This window comes from Choloepus didactylus, chromosome 10 (genome assembly GCF_015220235.1).
Source record: "Choloepus didactylus isolate mChoDid1 chromosome 10, mChoDid1.pri, whole genome shotgun sequence".
NCBI lineage: Eukaryota > Metazoa > Chordata > Mammalia > Pilosa > Megalonychidae > Choloepus > Choloepus didactylus.
In genome coordinates, this window is record NC_051316.1 from 50074068 (window position 1) to 50095845 (window position 21778).

The 21778-nt window shown below is 39.8% G+C and overlaps 1 protein-coding gene across 6 annotated transcripts in view; it reads left to right on the forward strand.

The window, feature by feature from the left end:
- Positions 1 to 21778, forward strand: part of SMARCA2 (SWI/SNF related, matrix associated, actin dependent regulator of chromatin, subfamily a, member 2) — a 180466-nt gene that overhangs the window by 97062 nt on the left and 61626 nt on the right. For all 6 annotated transcript variants that reach the window (XM_037798281.1, XM_037798282.1, XM_037798283.1 and 3 more), the window contains 3 exons: positions 10427 to 10654; positions 14062 to 14139; positions 18652 to 18870. In XM_037798281.1, the coding sequence (XP_037654209.1) occupies positions 10427 to 10654; positions 14062 to 14139; positions 18652 to 18870 (525 nt within the window). The remainder of the gene's footprint in view (positions 1 to 10426; positions 10655 to 14061; positions 14140 to 18651; positions 18871 to 21778) is intronic.

Sequence of the window (21778 nt, forward strand, 5' to 3'; positions counted from 1 at the left end):
ACAAATTTCAAAGACTATTATAGGTTGCAGTTCCACAGTTTCAGTTATTTCATGATTGTGAAATATAACATATATATATATAAAGGTAAAAGCTTTCAAAGTATACTTTAACAAGTAGTTATATAGGAAATTTCCAAAGTTGGTATGACTCATAGTACCATAGTTTCACTTATTTCCTTATTGTGAAATATAACATATATACAAAAAGGTGATATGTTTCAAATTACAATTTAACAGGTAGCTATAGAACAAATCTCAAAGGATGCTATGTATTACAGTTCCACCATTTCACTTCTTTCCTTCTAGCTATTTTAATACCCTAGCACTAAGAAAAAGAAAACTATATAAAGATTCAATATTCATAATCCTTTGATAAATTCCATCTTGTCTGTGCTACCCCTTCCTCTAGTTTATTTATTTATTTTTTTTTTAATCATCATTTTATTGAGATATATTCACATACCACGCAGTCATACAAAACAAATTGTACTTTCGATTGTTTACAGTACCATTACATAGTTGTACATTCATCACCTAAATCAATCCCTGACACCTTCATTAGCACACACACAAAAATAACAAGAATAATAATTAGAGTGAAAAAGAGCAATTGAAGTAAAAAAGAACACTGGGTACCTTTGTCTGTTTGTTTCCTTCCCCTACTTTTCTACACATCCATCCATAAACTAGACAAAGTGGTGTTTGGTCCTTATGGCTTTCCCAATCCCATTGTCACCCCTCATAAGCTACATTTTTATACAACTGTCTTCGAGATTCATGGGTTCTGGGTTGTAGTTTGATAGTTTCAGGTATCCACCACCAGCTACCCCAATTCTTTAGAACCTAAAAAGGGTTGTCTAAAGTGTGCATAAGAGTGCCCACCAGAGTGACCTCTCGGCTCCTTTTGGAATCTCTCTGCCACTGAAGCTTATTTCATTTCCTTTCACATCCCCCTTTTGGTCAAGAAGATGTTCTCCGTCCCACGGTGCCAGGTCTACATTCCTCCCTGGGAGTCATATTCCACGTTGCCAGGGAGATTCACTTCCCTGGGTGTCTGATCCCACGTAGGGGGGAGGGCAGTGATTTCACCTTTCAAGTTGGCTTAGCCAGAGAGAGAGGGCCACATCTGAGCAACAAAGAGGCATTCAGGAGGAGATTCTTAGGCACAAATACAGGGAGGCCTAGCCTCTCCTTTGCAGCAACCGTCTTCCCAAGGGTAAAACTTATGGTAGAGGGCTCAACCCATCAAACCACCAGTCCCCTATGTCTGTGGTCATGTTAGCAACCATGGAGGTGGGGTAGGCGAATACCCCTGCATTCTCCACCGGCTCCTCCAGGGGGCACTACATCTTTTTTTTTTTTTTTTTTTTCCCTTGTTTGTCTTTTTTCTTTTTTTTCTTTTTTTTTTTTTTTAACTTTCCCTTCTTTTTTCAAATCACCTGTATGAAAAAAAAGTTAAAAAGAAAACAAACATACAATAAAAGAGCATTTCAAAGAGACCATAGCAAGGGAGTAAGAAAAAGACAACTAACCTAAGATAACTGCTTAACTTCCAACATGTTCCTACTTTACCCCAAGAAAGTTACATAATATAGCAACATTTCAGTGAACTTGTTCCTACTACAACCATCAGAAATTAACAGACCATAGTCATTTCTGGGCATCCCCAGAACGTTAAATAGCTTATCTGTTCTTCCTGGATTATTGTTCCCCCTTCCTTAATTGCTCTCTACTGCTAGTTCCCCTACATTCTACATTATAAACCATTTGTTTTACATTTTTCAAAGTTCACATTAGTGGTAGCATATAATATTTCTCTTTTTGTGCCTGGCTTATTTCGCTCAGCATTATGTCTTCAAGGTTCATCCATGTTGTCATATGTTTCACCAGATCGTTCCTTCTTACTGCCGCGTAGTATTCCATCGTGTGTATATACCACATTTTATTTATCCACTCATCTGTTGAAGGACATTTGGGTTGTTTCCATCTCTTGGCAATTGTGAATAATGCTGCTATGAACATTGGCGTGCAGATATCTGTTCGTGTCACTGCTTTCCGATCTTCCGGGTATATACCGAGGAGTGCAATCGCTGGATCGAATGGTAGCTCTATATCTAGTTTTCTAAGGAACTGCCAGACTGACTTCCAGAGTGGCTGAACCATTATACAGTCCCACCAACAATGAATAAGAGTTCCAATTTCTCCACATCCCCTCCAGCATTTGTAGTTTCCTGTTTGTTTAATGGCAGCCATTCTAACCGGTGTTAGATGGTATCTCATTGTGGTCTTAATTTGCATCTCTCTAATAGCTAGTGAAGCTGAACATTTTTTCATGTGTTTCTTGGTCATTTGTATTTCCTCTTCAGAGAACTGTCTTTTCATATCTTTTGCCCATTTTATAATTGGGCTGTCTGTACTATTGTCATTGAGTTGTAGGATTTCTTTGTATATGCAAGATATCAGTCTTTTGTCAGATACATGGTTTCCAAAAATTTTTTCCCATTGAGTTGGCTGCCTCTTTACCTTTTTGAGAAATTCCTTTGAGGTGCAGAAACTTCTAAGCTTGAGGAGTTCCCATTTATCTATTTTCTCTTTTGTTGCTTGTGCTTTGGGTGTAAAGTCTAGGAAGTGGCCTCCTAATACAAGGTCTTGAAGATGTTTTCCTACATTATCTTCTAGGAGTTTTATGGTACTTTCTTTTATATTGAGATCTTTGGTCCATTTTGAGTTAATTTTTGTGTAGGGGGTGAGGTAGGGGTCCTCTTTCATTCTTTTGGATATGGATATCCAACTCTCCCAGCCCCATTTGTTGAAAAGACCATTATGGCTCAGTTCGGTGACTTTGGGGGCCTTATCAAAGATCAGTCGGCCATAGATCTGAGGGTCTATCTCTGAATTCTCAATTCGATTCCAATGATCTATATGTCTATCTTTGTGCCAGTACCATGCTGTCTTGGCAACTGTGGCTTTATAATAAGCTTCAAAGTCAGGGAGTGTAAGTCCTCCCACTTCGTTTTTCTTTTTTAGAGTGTCTTTAGCAATTCGAGGCATCTTCCCTTTCCAAATAAATTTGATAACTAGCTTTTCCAAGTCTGCAAAGTAGGTTGTTGGAATTTTGATTGGGATTGCATTGAATCTGTAGATGAGTTTGGGTAGAATTGACATCTTAATGACATTTAGCCTTCCTATCCATGAACATGGAATATTTTTCCATCTTTTAAGGTCCCCTTCTATTTCTTTTAGTAGAGTTATGTAGTTTTCTTTGTATAGGTCTTTTACATCTTTGGTTAAGTTGATTCCTAGGTACTTGATTTTTTTAGTTGCTATTGAAAATGGTATCTTTTTCTTGAGTGTCTCTTCAGTTTGTTCATTTCTAGCATATAGAAACATTACTGACTTATGTGCATTAATCTTGTATCCCGCTACTTTGCTAAATTGGTTTATTAGCTCTAGTAGGTGTATCGTTGATTTCTCAGGGTTTTCTAGATATAAGATCATATCATCTGCAAACAATGACAGTTTTACTTCTTCTTTTCCAATTTGGATGCCTTTTATTTCTTTGTCTTGCCGGATTGCCCTGGCTAGCACTTCCAGCACAATGTTGAATAACAGTGGTGACAGCGGGCATCCTTGTCTTGTTCCTGATCTTAGAGGGAAGGCTTTCAGTCTCTCACCATTGAGTACTATGCTGGCTGTGGGTTTTTCATATATGCTCTTTATCATGTTGAGGAAGTTTCCTTCAATTCCTACCTTTTGAAGTGTTTTTATCAAAAACGGATGTTGGATTTTGTCAAATGCTTTTTCAGCATCTATTGAGATGATCAATTGATTTTTCCCTTTCGAGTTTTTAATGTGTTGTAATACATTGATTGTTTTTCTGATGTTGAACCATCCTTGCATGCCTGGAATGAACCCCACTTGGTCATGGTGTATGATTTTTTTAATGTGTCTTTGGATTCGATTTGCAAGTATTTTGTTGAGGATTTTTGCATCTATATTCATTAGGGAGATTGGCCGGTAGTTTTCCTTTTTTGTAGCATCTTTGCCTGGTTTTGGTATTAGATTGATGTTAGCTTCATAAAATGAGTTAGGTAGTGTTCCATTTTTTTCAATGTTTTGAAAGAGTTTGAGTAAGATTGGTGTCAGTTCTTTCTGGAAAGTTTGGTAGAATTCCCCTGTGAAGCCATCTGGCCCTGGGCATTTATTTGTGGGAAGATTTTTGATGACTGATTGGATCTCTTTGCTTGTGATGGGTTGGTTGAGGTCTTCTATTTCTTCTCTGGTCAGTCTAGGTTGTTCATATGTTTCCAGGAAATTGTCCATTTCTTCTACATTATCCAGTTTGTTGCCATACAGTTGTTCATAATATCCTCTTATAATTTTTTTAATTTCTTCAGGATCTGCAGTTATGTCACCTTTTTCATTCATTATTTTGTTTATATGGGTCTTCTCTCTTTTTGATTTTGTCAGTCTAGCTAGGGGCTTGTCAATCTTGTTGATCTTCTCAAAGAACCAACTTTTGGTGATATTTATCCTTTCTATTGTTTTTTTGTTCTCTATGTCATTTATTTCTGCTTTAATCCTTGTTATTTCTTTTCTTCTACTTGGTTTAGGATTGGTTTGCTGTTCATTTTCTAGCTTCTTCAGTTGATCCATTAGTTCTTTGATTTTGGCTCTTTCTTCCTTTTTAATATATGCGTTTAGTGCTATAAATTTCCCCCTTAGCACTGCTTTTGCTGCATCCCATAGGTTTTGGTATGTTGTGTTCTCATTTTCATTCGTCTCTATATATTTAGCAATTTCTCTTGCTATTTCTTCTTTAACCCACTGATTGTTTAGGAGTGTGTTGTTTAACCTCCAGGTATTTGTGAATTTTCTAAGTCTCTGATGGTTATTGACTTCTAATTGTATTCCATTGTGGTCAGAGAATGTGCTTTGAATAATTTCAATCTTTTTAAATTTATTGAGGCTTGTTTTATGTCCCAGCATATGATCTATTCTGGAGAAAGTTCCGTGAGCACTAGAAAAGTATGTGTATCCTGGTGATTTGGGATGTAATGTCCTGTAGATGTCTGTTAAATCTAATTCATTTATCAGATTGTTTAGGTTTTCAATTTCCTTATTGGTCTTCTGTCTGGTTGATCTATCTATAGGAGAGAGTGATGTGTTGAAGTCTCCCACAATTATTGTGGAAACATCAATTGCTTCCTTTAGTTTTGCCAATGTTTCTCTCATGTATTTTGTGGCACCTTGATTGGGTGCATAGACATTTACGATTGTTATTTCTTCTTGCTGAATTGCCCCTTTTATTAGTATGTAGTGGCCTTCTTTGTCTCTCAAAACATCCCTGCATTTGAAGTCTATTTTATCTGAGATTAATATTGCTACACCTGCTTTCTTTTGGCTGTAGCTTGCATGAAATATTTTTTTCCATCCTTTCACTTTCAGTTTCTTTGTGTCCCTGTGTCTAAGATGAGTCTCTTGTATGCAACATATTGATGGTTCATTTTTTTTGATCCATTCTGCGAATCTATATCTTTTAATTGGGGAGTTTAATCCATTTACATTCAACGTTAAAACCGTGAAGGCATTTCTTGAATCGGCCATCTTATCCTTTGGATTATGTTTGCCATATTTTTCCCTCTCTCTATTAATATCCTTTATTGTACCCATACCGAATCTCTTTAGTACTGAACCTTTCTCCAAGTCTCTCTGTCCTGTCTTTGTTTCTCTGTCTGTAGGGCTCCCTTTAGTATCTCCAGTAGGGCAGGTCTCTTGTTAGCAAATTCTCTCAGCATTTCTTTGTCTGTGAAAAATTTAAGCTCTCCCTCAAATTTGAAGGAGAGCTTTGCTGGATAAAGTATTCTTGGCTGGAAATTCCTCTCTCTCAGAATTTTAAATATATCGTGCCATTGCCTTCTCGCCTCCATGGTGGCTGCTGAGTAGTCACTACTTAGTCTTATGCTGTTTCCTTTGTATGTGGTGAATTGCTTTTCTCTTGCTGCTTTCAGAACTTGCTCCTTCTCTTCTATGTTTGACAGTGTGATCAGTATATGTCTCGGAGTGGGTTTTTTTGGATTTATTCTATTTGGAGTTCGCTGAGCATTTATGATTTGTGTATTTATGTTGTTTAGAAGATTTGGGAAGTTTTCCCCAACAATTTCTTTGAATACTCTTCCTAGACCTTTACCCTTTTCTTCCCCTTCTGGGACACCAATGAGTCTTATATTCGGACGCTTCATATTATCTATCATATCCCTGAGGTCCATTTCGAGTTTTTCAATTTTTTTCCCCATTCTTTCTTTTATGCTTTCATTTTCCATTCTGTCATCTTCCAGGTCACTGATTCGTTGTTCAACTTCCTCTAGTCTTGTACTATGAGTGTCCAGAATCTTTTTAATTTGGTCAACAGTTTCTTTAATTTCCATAAGATCATCCATTTTTTTATTTAGTCTTGCAATGTCTTCTTTATGCTCTTCTAGGGTCTTCTTGATTTCCTTCATATCCCGTACTAGGGTCTCATTGTTCATCTTTAGTTCTTTGAGTAGCTGCTCTAGGTGTGTCTCTTCTGGTCTTTTGATTTGGGTGCTTGGGCTTGGGTTATCCATATCGTCTGGTTTTTTCATATGCTTTATAATTTTCTGTTGTTTTTGGCCTCGTGGCATTTGCTGTCCTTGATAGGGTTCTTTTAGGGTTTGTAGACCAGTTGAAGTCCTTATCTCTAATTTATCAGATCTACAGCTTCGTGGAGTACACTTTCTCTAACTAACCAGCAGGTGGCGTCCACGAGCCACCTGTTCTCCACAAGCCAGATCTCCCCTGCTTAGCCTTTTTGGTGAGTGGGGGAGTGAGTCTTGTGGGGCCCAATTGGTGTCCCAAGCTTGCGTGTGTAGTTGGTGTTGCCTGCCCTGTATGTGGGGCGTGTTTCTGGGCAGTCGGGGAGGGGGGGTGGCCCTAACAATCAAATCTCCCTGATGATCCTAGAGTTTTAAAGCTACTGCAATAGTCTAATCCTTCAGTTCAGTCCTGCCACAGTTTGTCTCTGCCACTGACCCACAAGTCTTTGGTATTGGCGTATGGCTCCTGAGACTTGCAAGTGGGCCCCTCTTCCAGGCTGTGCACCCCGGGTCCTCTGTTGAGGGATGACTGTGCTATGTCACAGGTGAGTGCCGTCCCCCCAGGGCAGTTCTGGGCTGCTGGGCTGTGTTGGGAGGCTCCCAGTCTGCTCAAATGATGGCTGAATGGGGCTCTGTTAATTCACACTGCTCCCCCTTCCAAGCTCTGGGACATTCAGCTGAGGTTGCAGGGAAGGCTAATGTCCACGCCCAGTTTTGTGGTGTGTGCCTGTTATTTGAAGCACTTCCGTCACACTGGGTTGTCTGGGGCAGCTCTGGGCTATGGGGCTGGCGATGGGCAGGAGTGTTTCCTGTCCACCAGGATGGTGGCTGTGAGCGGACACCCCCCTTTTCTTGGGAAGTTGTGTTGTTTAGTGAATTTTCTCAGCCACTGGATTATTGCCTTTTGTCTCAGAGCTCTCTTATTTCTGCTCTTGACTTGACGTGCCCAAATTTCAATTCTTTGAAGCTTTCTGTATTGAGCTTCTTAGAGTAATTGTTTTAGAAAAAGCAAAAAGGATTTTAAAAAAAAAAAAAAAAAAAAAAAAAAAAAACGGCCCTCCTCAGAGATCTAATGGGTTATTGAAATGCTAATAGACAAAGCAACCAGGGCCATTAAGGAAAGGTGCCCTGGGCAGAGAGATCAGCCTTGGTTAGGGATTTGCATATGCGCCTCAAGGCCTGATCTCCGCCCTTCCCCTTTCTGTGTTCACCAGAACTCCAAAAATCCTCTGCTTTTACTTTGGAGCTTCTCGTGTTGTTTTCCTTCTATGCCCGTCTCCTCTCTGCTGGGCTGGCTGCTCTCAGAGTCTCTGGTGTCTGGCCTCAGTCTATCTATGGTTGGAGTTTGAATCAGTAGAATGAGTTTCCGATGAGAGCAGCCACTGCAATTCTCCCTTCTCCTTCCTGGAGCTGACAGCCCCTCCTCCCCCGGGACTGAGCCTGGCAGGGAGGGGCGCGGGTCCCCTGGCCGCAAAAACTTACAGATTTCGCTGATCTCAGCAGTTCCACGTTTTCATGAGTGTTGTATGAAGTATGCCCAAAGACAGATTGCTCTGTGGTGTCCAGTCCACGCAGTTCCTGGCTTTTTACCTACTTTCCTGGAGGAGTAACTAAAACATACAGCTCACCAGTCTGCCATCTTGCCCCGCCTCTCCCAATCATAATCTTTTAAACACCAAACAAAACTAATTGCAACAAGTTCTCTAGGACTCAAGAACTTACTTCCCTGTTTGTAGATTGCCCATGCCCTTTGCTTCCTTCCTTATCATATTCCACTGCCACCTGCATTTTAGTAACTTTGTGGTTTATCAGCATCTTCTAGGATAGGGGTCAGCAAAACACCACACGTGGGCCAAGTTTGGCTTGCGCCTATTTTTGTATGACCTGTGAGCTAAGAATGGTTTTTTACATTTTTAAATATAAAATGTAAAATGAAACAGAGAATATTAACCTTTGGGAGAGAACAGTTGATTGATGTTGCCTTTTGGCCCCCAAAGCCTAGAATATTTACTGTTTGGCCCTTTACAGGAAAAGTTTGCTGACCCTGTTTTAGGACACATATGCAAACCAGATAATCAAGAGACCGATGACACAGAACATTGTCATTTAACTACTACTTAGCAGTCCTGGTGAAGATGTGTTGAGAGAGACAATTGAACTAAGGATTTGAAAATGAAGTTTTGCACCATCCCCCTCCCCCCAACTTTAGATGTTAATTATCTTCCTCACTTTCTCCTCTTTAGCACAATAATCTAATTTGGATGGGTCCCAGCTGTGTTCATGGTTCAGCACTACTATAGTTATATTAACTTATTCAAACATCTTCTGAGAAAAAACTTTGACCTATTTAATAATTTAAATTTTAAAGGTCCCTGCAGCCAAAACAAATCTCCTGGGCAGACTTTCACTTGCTGCCCCCCAGGCTCTGCTGGTGACCAGCGCACTGGTTGGGTCAAGAGGGTAGCTTCATGGCTGTTGAGTGCCAGCCCCGTGCAAAATATGGGGCTAGAATTAAGGAGATGCAAGGAATCTGCCTTTGCCTAAACACGAATACGGTCTGATAAAGGACACATGTAAACAACTAATTAGCCTTGGCCCAGATAACAGCACCTGGACCAGAAGGAATAAAAATGGCAAAGTTTTTATTGTTATTAAGTTTTTATTGCGTCGCTGTAAAAATAGGTAGCTCTGCTTCATAGGGATATGAAGCTTTTAAGGATTTAGTTAATCTTTTATGTCACTATATGCATAATATGTATTTAAAGCAGAAAAAAATTAAATCACATTAAGCAAAATGAAGAAAATGAAATAACTCCTATTATCTTAGTACCTGGAGATAAATGATATGGACATGTTGGTGTATGTCCTTCCTGTCGTTTTTTCTTGGTATCAATAAATAGGCACATATGGGATCGATGATGTACGTATTCATTTATACCTTGTAGTTTTCACTCATTATACTAGTGCTTATTATGTATTTGTGTCATTAGCTCTTCTACAGTATAATTTTTATGCTAACATGTGGCTACGAACACATAGTAGATTCCTGCAGCTTATTTAACCAATTATTGATGAATGTTTACTTTTGCTTTTTAAAAATTATATAAGCCATAAGTAATGCTGAGAGGTACAGCCTTTTTCTAGATCTTCGTGCATATCCAGGATTATTTCCTTATGATAGGTTTCCAGAAGTGAAATTTCTGAGTGAGGGGCCATACCCAATTCTAAATTTTGATACATGGTCCCAAATTTCTGTCCCCAAAAGTAGACCAATTTACTACTCCTTCATTTTCCTAAACTGAAGACCAAGACCTTAATGGGGCTAGGTCCCAGGAAATTTGCTAGCTGAGCAATTGCTGTGTCTTAAATCTGAAACTGTATAATTCAATGACATGTTAAAAAATCATCTTTAATATATTGTACCAGAGGGAAGGTGTTTCTTGCAATTTAAGGCTAGTTATAGGTAATACTGAAGTCATAATTCTGATATAAAATGCACAGGGCTTTTCTTAGAGACTAATTCTGATAGTGAACCTTAGGGACAGATAAAAACGTCCTGAGACCTAGATTTCAAAACCTGACATGTATTTCACTTGGCTTTGCTAATTTGAACCAAGGTTTCCTCAACAAGGCATAACCTTGAATTTTTCCAAAGAAAGCAGCTGATATATTTTTAAAATCTAAGCAACGTCTTACATTATTAAAGGTGGATTCAATAACCTGCCCCTACTTCCCTCTTGGGAAGGTGACTCCTTTGCTTAATTAATCCTGACGCTTTGGCCCTCCCGGCATCTTGTTCTCTCCAACAGGATCTGCAGGCACAAGACCGAGCTCACCGCATCGGCCAGCAGAACGAGGTCCGCGTGCTGAGGCTCTGCACGGTGAACAGTGTGGAGGAAAAGATCCTTGCAGCGGCAAAGTACAAACTGAACGTGGATCAGAAAGTTATCCAGGCGGGCATGTTTGATCAAAAGTCTTCCAGCCACGAGCGGAGGGCATTTCTGCAGGCCATACTGGAGCACGAAGAGGAAAATGAGGTATTCTAAGACAGCCAAGTTTTTGAAATCAAACGCTGACCTTGGGTCTCTGAAGAATTAAGGATGTCCTCTTTGTTCTTTAAAGAATTTCCTGGGCTGATGGTAATTAAAATTAATAAATTAGCTGCTATGTTATATTCCAAGCACATGAAGCCTCTGGAAGTTATCCAAAATGTGTCCTAAAAGCTGTAGCTAAAGGCACCTCAAGGCTTGGCTGGTGGATGCTCCCCTGTCTCTCCCCTGGTGGTACAACCTGCCTGCTTTATTGTATTATAAATTCTGCCCTCTATAGGGCAGATGGAGAAATGCAGAAAGGCTGTTTGCAAGGACAAAATCAGCTAGATGAGAGAAGGCACAGATGGAAGGGCCCCTCCTTCCCTTTTCTTTCTTCTATTTTCCAGAACCCTCCATCTTTTTTTTTGTCTTTTGATCAGGGGTGGCAGCACTTACACATGTATGCAGGAGGAGGCTTCCCAGCCATGTTTAGTTAATTTCGCTATACTTGCACTTGGAAAGTGTGACCCTAACCTAACTACCAACTTTAGATTTTTCTGTAAGAGCTGGCCGAAGACTGAGAAAATTACTGGTTAAAAAGTCTCTCTTGATTTGCCAAGACTATGGGAAGTATGCATCGATGGTGTTTCTTTTCTTTGTGTTGTTGTTTGTATTTTGGTGTGTGTGGGGGAGCTGCCAATTTTAATAATCTTATACTAAATTTCATTCCAAATGGATTTGAGATCGATTAAAAGATATAGTTATTGTGCAGTCTACAAACTGTACAAAATACCAGTGCTACTGTCTGTTACAAAACTGGCTGGGGATAGACAAATATATTTTTGGGTACCCACCCGTATTTGTAAATTGAGGAGTGGGTTTACCATACATATTCACATGGAATACTATTTCCATTGCATATATTAGATATAGTTTGATTTTGCCTTATCTAGAATGTGTAGGGTTTTTTTAAATTCAGTTTTATTGGGATATATTCACATATCATACAATCATTGTGGTGTACAATCAACTGTTCACAGTAGAATATGTGTTCTTAAAGTCTCCCATAAATTACATAACACAGTCTTTTAAAAGTCTTATATATATATACACACACATATATATACATATATATAATATGTATATATATATGTTTTTCTTTTTCTGAAATGAGTCTAAATGTGAGGGAGGGTATGATATTTAAAGAAACCCCAAAATGAATCCTTTTGCAAATTGGCGAAAACTTTCTTTCACATTATGCCTCTTAATTTGTCTGTCTTATGTATTTGATTAGTTATCTATTAGGTTTCATTAAAATGATGAAAAATGATATTACATATACTCATACATCCACACACATTTAAAAAATTTTGATATCAAGTAATTTGCCATCTCTCACAGCTGCAAAGTAAAACTTTGAATTTTCCCAAAGAAAGCAGCTGGTATAGTTTTAAAATGTAATTTTAAAAAATTAGAACTGAACACTTGATACAGATTTAGAATCAGAGTGCCAGGTGTTTTTGTTGTTGCTTACACACTTGGACATTTCAAAAATACCAATATGTTGAGACATATAGTGTTATTCAGCCAGTAGGCTCCAGTACATTTTTTTTTATTTGCCTTGCTGAGACCTTGTGAAAAGAGTGCCTGACCTGGTTCACATAAGGTGCAGGTGGGAGCTCTCCAACCTTCCTAAACCGCAGGGAGATGCTGATCTCTCCCTGCCCCGAGGGCTGCGGGGTGGAGCCTGGGGTAAAATCCTGGGCCAGTTGCTTCTAGCCGTGAACAGCCTCATCTGGGGCTCAGTTCCCTTCCAGCAAATGTTACATTTTCTGGGTGGGCCATACCCTGATGAGAAGACATTTGGGGACACTGATAGACTGTAGCCACGAGCCAAAGCAGCACGGACAACCGTCCCACCCCAGTTGACATGCCAAGAAGTGTGCACGCACAAAAAGCCCAGGGGAGTTCATTGAGCACCTCTCAGCCATGCGGCCCTTCGTGCCTGGCCAGGCCCCTGAGAAGCTTCTCACCTTGGGTATGGGGCTGCCCGGCCTCTCGGGGAATACGTGATGAGGGGGAACAGCATGCGGCTCTAGGAATGGGTAAGCAAAGCATTCTGTTCACCAGAGGGTAGGTTAACCAGATAATTCCTATAGTGATAGTCGGTGTCTTTATAGCATGAAATGTAATAGTTAGACAGTTGTCATTCAGTCTGGAGGTGAACTTCAATAGAAGGTTTTTCAGGAGTAATTATCGTGAATCCTAGGTTTTTGGACTTTATTGGATTACGTTCTTTTCTAACACTTATTAAGTTACTACAGTGCATAAGATGTCATCTCAGGAACTGACACAGTCATCTAATTTAGTGCTACTATACAGTTAGACTCTTTCTAAAACAAGCTGCCACGTTTTGAACATATGATTTGGGAAATTGCATGGTTGAAGTGCTGTGTTTTCCTCTTTCTTCCCTCTGCTGATACACACGAAATTCCTGTTTGATTTTTAACAAGTTCACTCAGCTTATGATAAAAATAATTTTGGAAGATAAGTTCTGTAGTATATGCTCAACTTTCCAAATCATTTTTTTAAAGTGTGGAAGTCAGCATAGTATTTCTGAAAAGCATAAAGCAAAACTTGAGAACTGTTGGTTTCTGGTCATAAGCAGAAAGTTAATATTTTTAGCCTTTACCCAAAATAATATAAAAATGAAGATTTTAGTCCTTTTGTAATTGCTTTTTCTATTTTATTTAAATTGTTTTAATAAAGTGTAGTTTTGTGGGGCTTTGTTTCTTGATTCCTTTTGAATGCCCCACCCAAAGCGCCAACCATTAGCATAATGGCTGCTGAAATACACTGATAGACATATCTTAAAAGCTTTATATTTGTCACATGAGTCTTAGGATCTTGCTCAGTGCCTAGCTACAAAGTTTCATGTACTCATGTTATCTGTAAGGCTTTGAAAATAAGCATTTATATTTGAGATGAGGTTAATGAAATTAACAGTTAACACGTGGCACTTTTTCACGTGGATTTCCTCTTTTAATTCTTACATCTTCCTCGAGGTAGATGCCACGCCCACTACAGATGAGGTCACTGAAGCAGAGGCACATTAAGTAACTTGTTTTAAAAGTGGCAGAACCAAGAGATACACGCAGGAGGACTAGCATTTCTTATGACATACCACATTTCCTCCCTAACCTGATTTTGCCCTGGGAAGATGGTCTGAATAGCTTACAAAATAATAATGGCAAGTATGAAGCCTAGTGGCCCTTCTCTTTTCTTTCTGGCTTGAGAAATGTGACCCCTATGGTCTGGAGGACATGTTCAACTTACTTGATTTTACCTGTCAAGATTGTCCAGCTTCTCTCCTAAAAGCCTGTTTAATTGATTTGTTCTGTTCTTAACCCCAGGAAGAAGACGAAGTACCTGACGATGAGACGCTGAATCAAATGATTGCGCGACGAGAGGAAGAATTTGATCTTTTTATGGTAATGTCGCAGAAAATAATGAAAAGAGATGCTCATTCCTCTGCCCCTTTTTCTATTAACACAAGATGTTTGGAGCCTGCGTGCCCTGGCAGAACTTCACTTATGAAGCCCATGCCTTTTTTTTCAGTTCAGGGGCTGCAAACTGGCTGGATTTAGCCTGCAGGCATATTTTGTTTGGCCCACACAATGTCTTTGAAAGTTTGGGATTAGATGCCAACATAGAAAGAATCCTGATTTTTGGCTTCTCTTGAAAAATGAAATCGGGCACTCCCAGGCCTGCATCTTTCTGTAGGAACAATTGGCTCGAGTTGAGTAGCAGCTGCGCCCTCCAGGCTGAGCACGTGGTCTGCAGTTTACAAGCCCGCCCCACCCCCAGTTCATTTCTAACCCCAGGCCAGCGTGATTCAGGAAACCTGCCTGGCTCTTGTAGGCATTTGGGACTACAGCTATGCCTGAGCTGTCTCCTCACTGGGTCAAAACTGTCCCCTCACTGAATGAAATATGCTCCCCGTGGTGGGGAGGGGCTGGACAACAACAAAAAAAACAACCCACTGGACCTCTCTGATTGTAGACGAGAACCTGCTTAAGCACTTAGGAGCCCTCCAGGTGTGTATAAAGCCGTAGCCTCCAATGAAGGGTCAAAACCGGTTGGATATCACTGGTACAAAGTAGGTGTAAACGAACCCTGGCATTTGAGGATTTAATGTTCATGGGTTCAACCTTGACTTGATGTTCCATGATATGAAGTCACCTGTAATTTTGCTGAAACCTGAATTTGATTTATGTGTGCCGCCTGCCACAAGGCCGGTGTGGGCCAGGAGCAAGCCCCTGAGCTGGGGAAGGGGCGGGGGTGGAATGGCGAGGCCCTCAGGACTGATACTGACTGCTCTCTTAAGGTATCTGCTATAGCTTTTTATTTTGCTTATCTCTGTAACCCACCCCCCCCCCCAACCCCATGCTTAGAACAGTTTCTGGAACACAGTAGTGGTTTAGTGAATATTGAATGGATGGTGGCATTTGCAAATCTAAGGCTTTGTGAAGGCATCAGAATAGTATAAAAGTTGCTCCCTCCAATACAAAACCTTCAGTCTATTTTAACCTTTTATAACATTTAGCCTGACTGTGGAGTCAGTGAAGAAATGTAAACTGTAACTCTGGTGGTTGAACGCAGCAGAACCCCAAAATCAGGAGTCCCAAATTTAAGTTCACTCACACCTCAGACAGATAATTCACATGAGTGCAGCAAGGGTGGCAAGGGTGGGTGGGAATGTGATGAACCTGAGATCAAGCTTTTTGTCTAAGGGGAGCAGAGCAGCAAGGTAGGGAAGGGAGCTCCATGCTGCCAGCAATTCCAGTTTTTCCAGAGAAGCTGGGATCTCTGTTTTTATATGCACTCTCTGAATTCCTGTATGTTTGCAACGAATTTTATAATGACACTGCAGGCCAAACAAAACTCTACTGCAGGCCAAATATGACCCACAGGGTTTGCAGTCTCTGCCACTTAGCCTAGACAGTCTTTGAGAATGGAGATCCAGCTGGTAGATGCTTACATTATGTTTGTTATTTTGTGATTTTTTTTCCCCGGTAGGGAACACTGATTGTGTCTACACATATTGATTCAAGATAGAAGCATTTACTTTTTTCTCAGGAAGCCTTTGGGTAGTCATAGGAATAACTCCGAGGCTGGATATTAACCCCCACGCTCCAACCCAGGTAAAGCCACTTCGGAGAGAAATGGCAGAAAAAAGGCACGGTCAACGTAGGGCATTCATAAAGCCTAAGTTTCTTAACTGACGTTGGTCACCACATTTATAGGTCATGGTTTATTAAGGGAGGTTAGGGATACACACAGGAAATAGACATACTCTCTCTCCTTGAAGAACTCAGTAAAATGTCGATTGCTGGGCAACACGGAGGCAAGAGGCCCTCAGCCTCCCTGACTGATCACTCTTTGGCAATAATTCAGAGTCCTCTACTAGCTTCAGATACTCTGGAAGCCCGGAGAAGAGACGCTGCATGCCGTTATACAAATTAGAGTAGTCCCAGAGACGAAGAATTCTACCAGCCACCCCTACATAAGGGGCAAAGGGTACTTCCCCTTTGTTACTTTTGGGCTGGGTATTTTTAGAAATTGAAAGCTTCAGAAAAATAGGAATGTCTGGCTAAGTCTTCTTTTAATTTGGCAATATTTTACCAAACAAGTCAGGCTTGTACAGGCAAGACTGGTTAGGGAATACCTTTTTCATAGCACTTTGCTTTTGCACATTCTTTGTATATTTATTGAAGGTTGATTTCTGGTTTTCGAATTGTACAGATTTTTGGTTTGGTTTGAATTGTTTTTATATTTTTAAATCTTCTTCCTCTAATCCATTGGCTGCCTTCTGCCAATTCAGTGTTCATTACCACCTCCACCAGGGGGCAGGAAATAAAACTTGATTCCTTGCCAGCTCCTTTGGTGAAAAGTTTAGTGAGAAACAAGAATGAACCGTGGACTAGACTAAGTCTTTGGATTTTGAATAAACTCTTTATTGTCTATTACTATTTTTAAAATTAGCTTTCTATATAAATGAATACAAACTTCTTTGATTTTATATCAAAAACATTGTAGTTAAACAACACACATTAGGTATATGATGTCTGTAAAACTCTCTTTTAAACATTTTTCCTGCTTTCTCTTTCTAAAAAATGTGACTTCAGATAAAGTTACTGTCCATACTGATTACCTATGAATTTTACCTAAAAATATCTGTCAGCTCAGATGCATATCTGAAACCGTTTGCTAACATCCAAACGTTAAACTATTATTTCTCTAAAAGGGTAAGAAGTACTTTTAAAAGTAATTCACTCATTAGCATAAGGCTTATGATTGAGTCTCAAGTCAAACATATTCATGCAAACCAGTTAGACTTTTTCTTAACTTGAACATGGATCTAAGACTTTGTACAGGTAGGAATGTCTGGGAGAGAGGCAGTCATTAGGACTTTAAACTCATCTTATTAAATTGCATCTACCCCTCCTAAAAGAATAGAAAAAGCAAGTGCATTATTTTCTGGTACATCAGAAAAGATTTATTTAAATTTCTCATTTGTGGGCAAATGCATGGCATTCTTCATTTTATGGATCTTGGATAAAAAGTTTTAATAGCACTATTTTGTCATCTTGGTGTTATACATTAGAAATGTTGTCTTTTCTTATGAGCGATCTAGTAACTATAAAGAGGTTGCCTCAGGAAGGCCCTCTCTAGCTTCTGCTGTAAACAAGGCATCCTCTCTGTGCTCATTACGAAGGTTTAGTGGATCCCATTTCTGATACCAGAGCATTAGAAGGTAGTGTTTAGAACAGCCTGTTGAGCTAACTATAGCTCATGACAGAGCAGGATGACCACATTCATCTACCAATGGGACTCTGTCATGCTCCAGGCCTGCCCCATCCTCGGAATATAATGATTTCCAAAAATGTTTAAGCATAGTTTAAAGGACTTTGAACTTTAATTTTTAGTAAGTTTTAGAGTTTTAAAATTTGGGTTTGAGAAGATATTTCATTTTTATTTTGTTATCAGTTTTAGCCTTTAAGAAAAAATTATATATTGGATCCTTGTTTTCATACGGTAGAACTCAAGGAAGAGGGAGAAGGTAAACAATTTAGTGGATAATGTTCTATTTGATCGTAGAAGTAGTAAATCTAACTAGTAATATATCTAATGAATATTGAAATTCAGTGGAGGTTTTATTTGTTCCTTTTCAGCTATCAGATTGTTTAGTTCTAGTTTAAAGTCAAGTATGTGGCACAATTTATAAGTGAAATTGATCTTAAAAAGAGCAGGAGATGGGAAAATAGGCATTTTAGAAATACTCCTAATATGAAGACTATGAAAGGAAGCCAATTCATTTACACCTTGATCAGTTGAGATGAGATTATCTCTAAGGTTTGTCTCTCTGTGGTATGATATTTTCATAAAAGCTAAATTTATAAAAGGTAAAGGATTGATGGGCATTTCCCATACAGTGCCCTCAGGGCACTGAAAAGTCACTACATTTGTGGCTGCCTAGCTACTAAAACCATTTATTACCCCACATGAGCAACCATAGGTGGCTGCCAGGCTATAGTGATACTTGGGTCACCGATATTTTTCTCCTGTTCCTTAAAAACATGAGCCTTGTAGCATTAAAGGAGATTTTAAATTAAAATTGAACAGCTTGTATGCTTAAAGAATACTTTTATTCCAGGGAAGCAATGAATGGCATGGTGAGTCCTAGTATTTTTAAGGGGATGCTTTGCCCACAGGTAGATCAAGAAAAAGAATTTTATAAAAGAGTATTTTTAAGTGAATAAGTAGATTTCAAAAGATGGGTACAGAGGAAGGAGTTATACTAGAAGGAGTCCACTCGGACAGGGAGGCTGAAGGGGACACTGCAGCCACATGGGGTGACCTGTGACTCTGCTCCGTGCAGGGAGGTGTGTATTCACAGCTTCAGCCTTTCCCTTCGGTGAAACCTCTGTTAATCCCCGCAGCGTATGGACATGGACCGGCGGCGGGAGGATGCCCGGAACCCCAAGCGCAAACCTCGCTTAATGGAGGAAGATGAGCTGCCCTCCTGGATTATTAAAGATGATGCCGAAGTGGAAAGGCTCACGTGCGAAGAAGAGGAAGAGAAAATATTTGGCAGAGGGTCTCGCCAGCGCCGCGACGTGGACTACAGCGACGCGCTCACAGAGAAGCAGTGGCTACGGGTAGGTGCGACCTCCTCAGCTCTGGTTCCTGGTGGCCCTTGTGGTGGCGCCGAGGCGAGCCGGCCGCCTTCGAGGGGGGCGATTTGCCAATGAAAGGGGACCTCGTGAAAAGAGAGAAACACATTGTGCTACTGTGCTGTGGTCATTCTGCATTTCGGGACAATGCTAGAAAAAATACGTAATGGATGTTTTTTTTTTTGTTTTTTTGTTTTTTTGTTTTTTTGCTGCATTGGAATTGGCCATTGAAGCACTGGATGATTAGAGCTGTGAGACCCACTAATGTTTTATGACCAATTGCCTGGTCATGCTTCACTCTGGCAAACTCAATCAAAATGCAGAAGGAGACCTTAGAGATATTTTCAATTATCCCCCCTCATTTCATGGTCTTCAATCAGAGTTTTTACTTTTTCCAAGGCCTGCAGATAGTTCCGGGATAGTGGCAGAGCCTAACTGTGTGGTCATTTTGTAGATTCATAGAACATTAGAGCTGGAGGGTGCCTTTGTATTCTCTTGGTTTTACGGAGAAATCGAGGCTCAGAGAGGTGAGGAGACTGCAGGATCACACAGCTGGCTAGATATAACTAAATCAGTGAGTGCTGATGCGTTTGTGTGCTGAATTCTGGCTTGATCTCTTCTGACCATTGCAAGCACAGACTGGTACTCGAGTCACTGATGCTTGGAAACATTGTCCTATAGCCTTTTCCCTCTGGAAAATGTTGTTTTCTGATTTTGGTGGGGGACTGAAATCTCAGAATATTCCTTGGGAAGCACTGAAATACAAGAATGCTCAGAGAAACCACTTGTGTGAATGTCGAGGCCAGGGTGAATTTTTCATTTGAAGGTTTAGCTCTCCTTTTCCTTCTGGGGAGCAGACTCAGTACCTAGAGCAATCTGGGATATACTTTCCAGACAGGGTTGGTAAAAACACACTGGAAATAAGTGCGATCGGGTAAAAACCAAAGAAAATAGCTGCTCTTCTTGTGAGTTGTTCATTTTGTCAAGAAGGAATACGATTCCCATGCTTTGTAAGACATGCATTTTAGGACCCAGATTGTAAGTAGGTAGGTGGGTGGAAAGGCATTGGGAAGTATTTTGAGATTAGATAGCAAAGGCAGACTGGTTTTGGCACCACTTGAAATGTGATTTACTCGGGATGTTGTATGATGAGAGGGACGTGCCTTGAATTTTGAAGAGATTGAAGGCTGTGGTATTCTGAAAAGAGAAACTAACAAAGCACTTTGCTCATATGTATGGTTGAACAACTATGTTTAACATGTAACTTTTGTGTGATTGTTTCACTCTCCTAGCCGGTTAAATATTCCAGTGGCCTCAGTATGGTTTTATGAATTTTTTTTGTTTTACTATTGTGAGGTTATAGTGTATAATTAAAGTTCATTCTATAATGTGAAGTTTTTTGTTTCTTTAAAATTCATTCCCAAGCTCAGGAAGAGTCTATTTCGTTTCTGTTTCCTTTAAGCAATAAACTAAGTACCTGGAGTATTATGATATGAAATGAGACAACAACCTAGGCCAAGATTTTAAAGACAGTCTTTATATCTATATAATCTCCAGAGATTACAAGCAAAATAATCTATCCTCCCCTCCCCCCACCCTTTTTTGCTATTGGGCAGGAATGTAGCTGAATTTAACCTATTTTATAATCACTGGGAAATGCACTTTTAAAAAGTAACTTTATGAATTAGGAAATTTACAAGTTTAAAGTACCTAATTTTGTTTTCTTTTTCATTCAGTTTATATGTCTAATGATTAGCACAGTTGCCTGGCACATAGTGGAGACTCAGTGAATGTTTCTGAAAATGAAAGTTGAACCTTTCAAGAGGAACATGGAAAGTTTACCAGAAAGGTTACTATCTTCTTTTTAGTACATCTGGTAGTCCGCCTTTTATCTATGGCATGAATAGCTAAAAATGGTGGAAAATAAGATTGCCTTACAAAACTATGTTGCAAAAATTGACATTTATAATTGTAACCCCAAGATGCCTTGCAAGATAGAAGTCATAGTCATAGATATATAGATATGGATATTCATAGAAGGATGGAACTGTTTCCAGTACAGATTGATTATATCATTTTATAATCCAATCTTTTGAAAATTGAATGTCCATATTTGGTATGAGCTTGTAACTTGCTGTTAACCAGGACATGCAATTAACCTATGATACCCCAGGGCCCAAGCATTCAAAATAGATGTTACTCGCATTTGTTTCCTTGTTCATCTGCAGCAGTCCTGGTTAACAGCAGTCTATTAAGCCATTTTTTGTTTTGTTTTGTTTTTAATAATAAAAAGATAATCAGGGGGTTCTCTTGGACCTGACAAGGAAGAGATGTTCCCTACTGACATGATTTGAACCTGTCGTGCGAACCCAGCCAACACAGCCTTGAAAGGGAGTTTGGCAAGGACTGTCGTGTAAGAAATGCTGCTAACAGAAGTAAAATAATTCGTCTTTTCCCTGGCAGTGTTGTACAAAACCTGCTTGGCAGAGGCATTGCAGATGCATAGAGTCTCAGAGTTGGAAGGAAGCTGAAAGGAACAGCTACCCATCCCATGCTTAAATCACATTCTCTGCAGCACCATTGCCAAGAGGCTGTCCACCCCTGAAAGGAAAGACACTGCCTTTTTGTCTGCATAGCCCTTCTAGTTCGTGGTCAGCCCTGATTTTTAGTTCTTCCCTTTGAATGGAATCCTCTTTCCCTATTGCTCCTCCTCGCTGGCTTTTATATTCTATTTCCTGGGGTGAGCACAACAAAAATTTTTTTTCTGTTTTTAACATCACAGCCCCTTAGATAAAATATTGAAAGACAGATGTTCAGTCTGGAATAAATTTCCCCTTCCTTTTTCTTTAGAACTTTTCTCAGCTTTCGAGACGCTACTCAATTGCCACCTCCT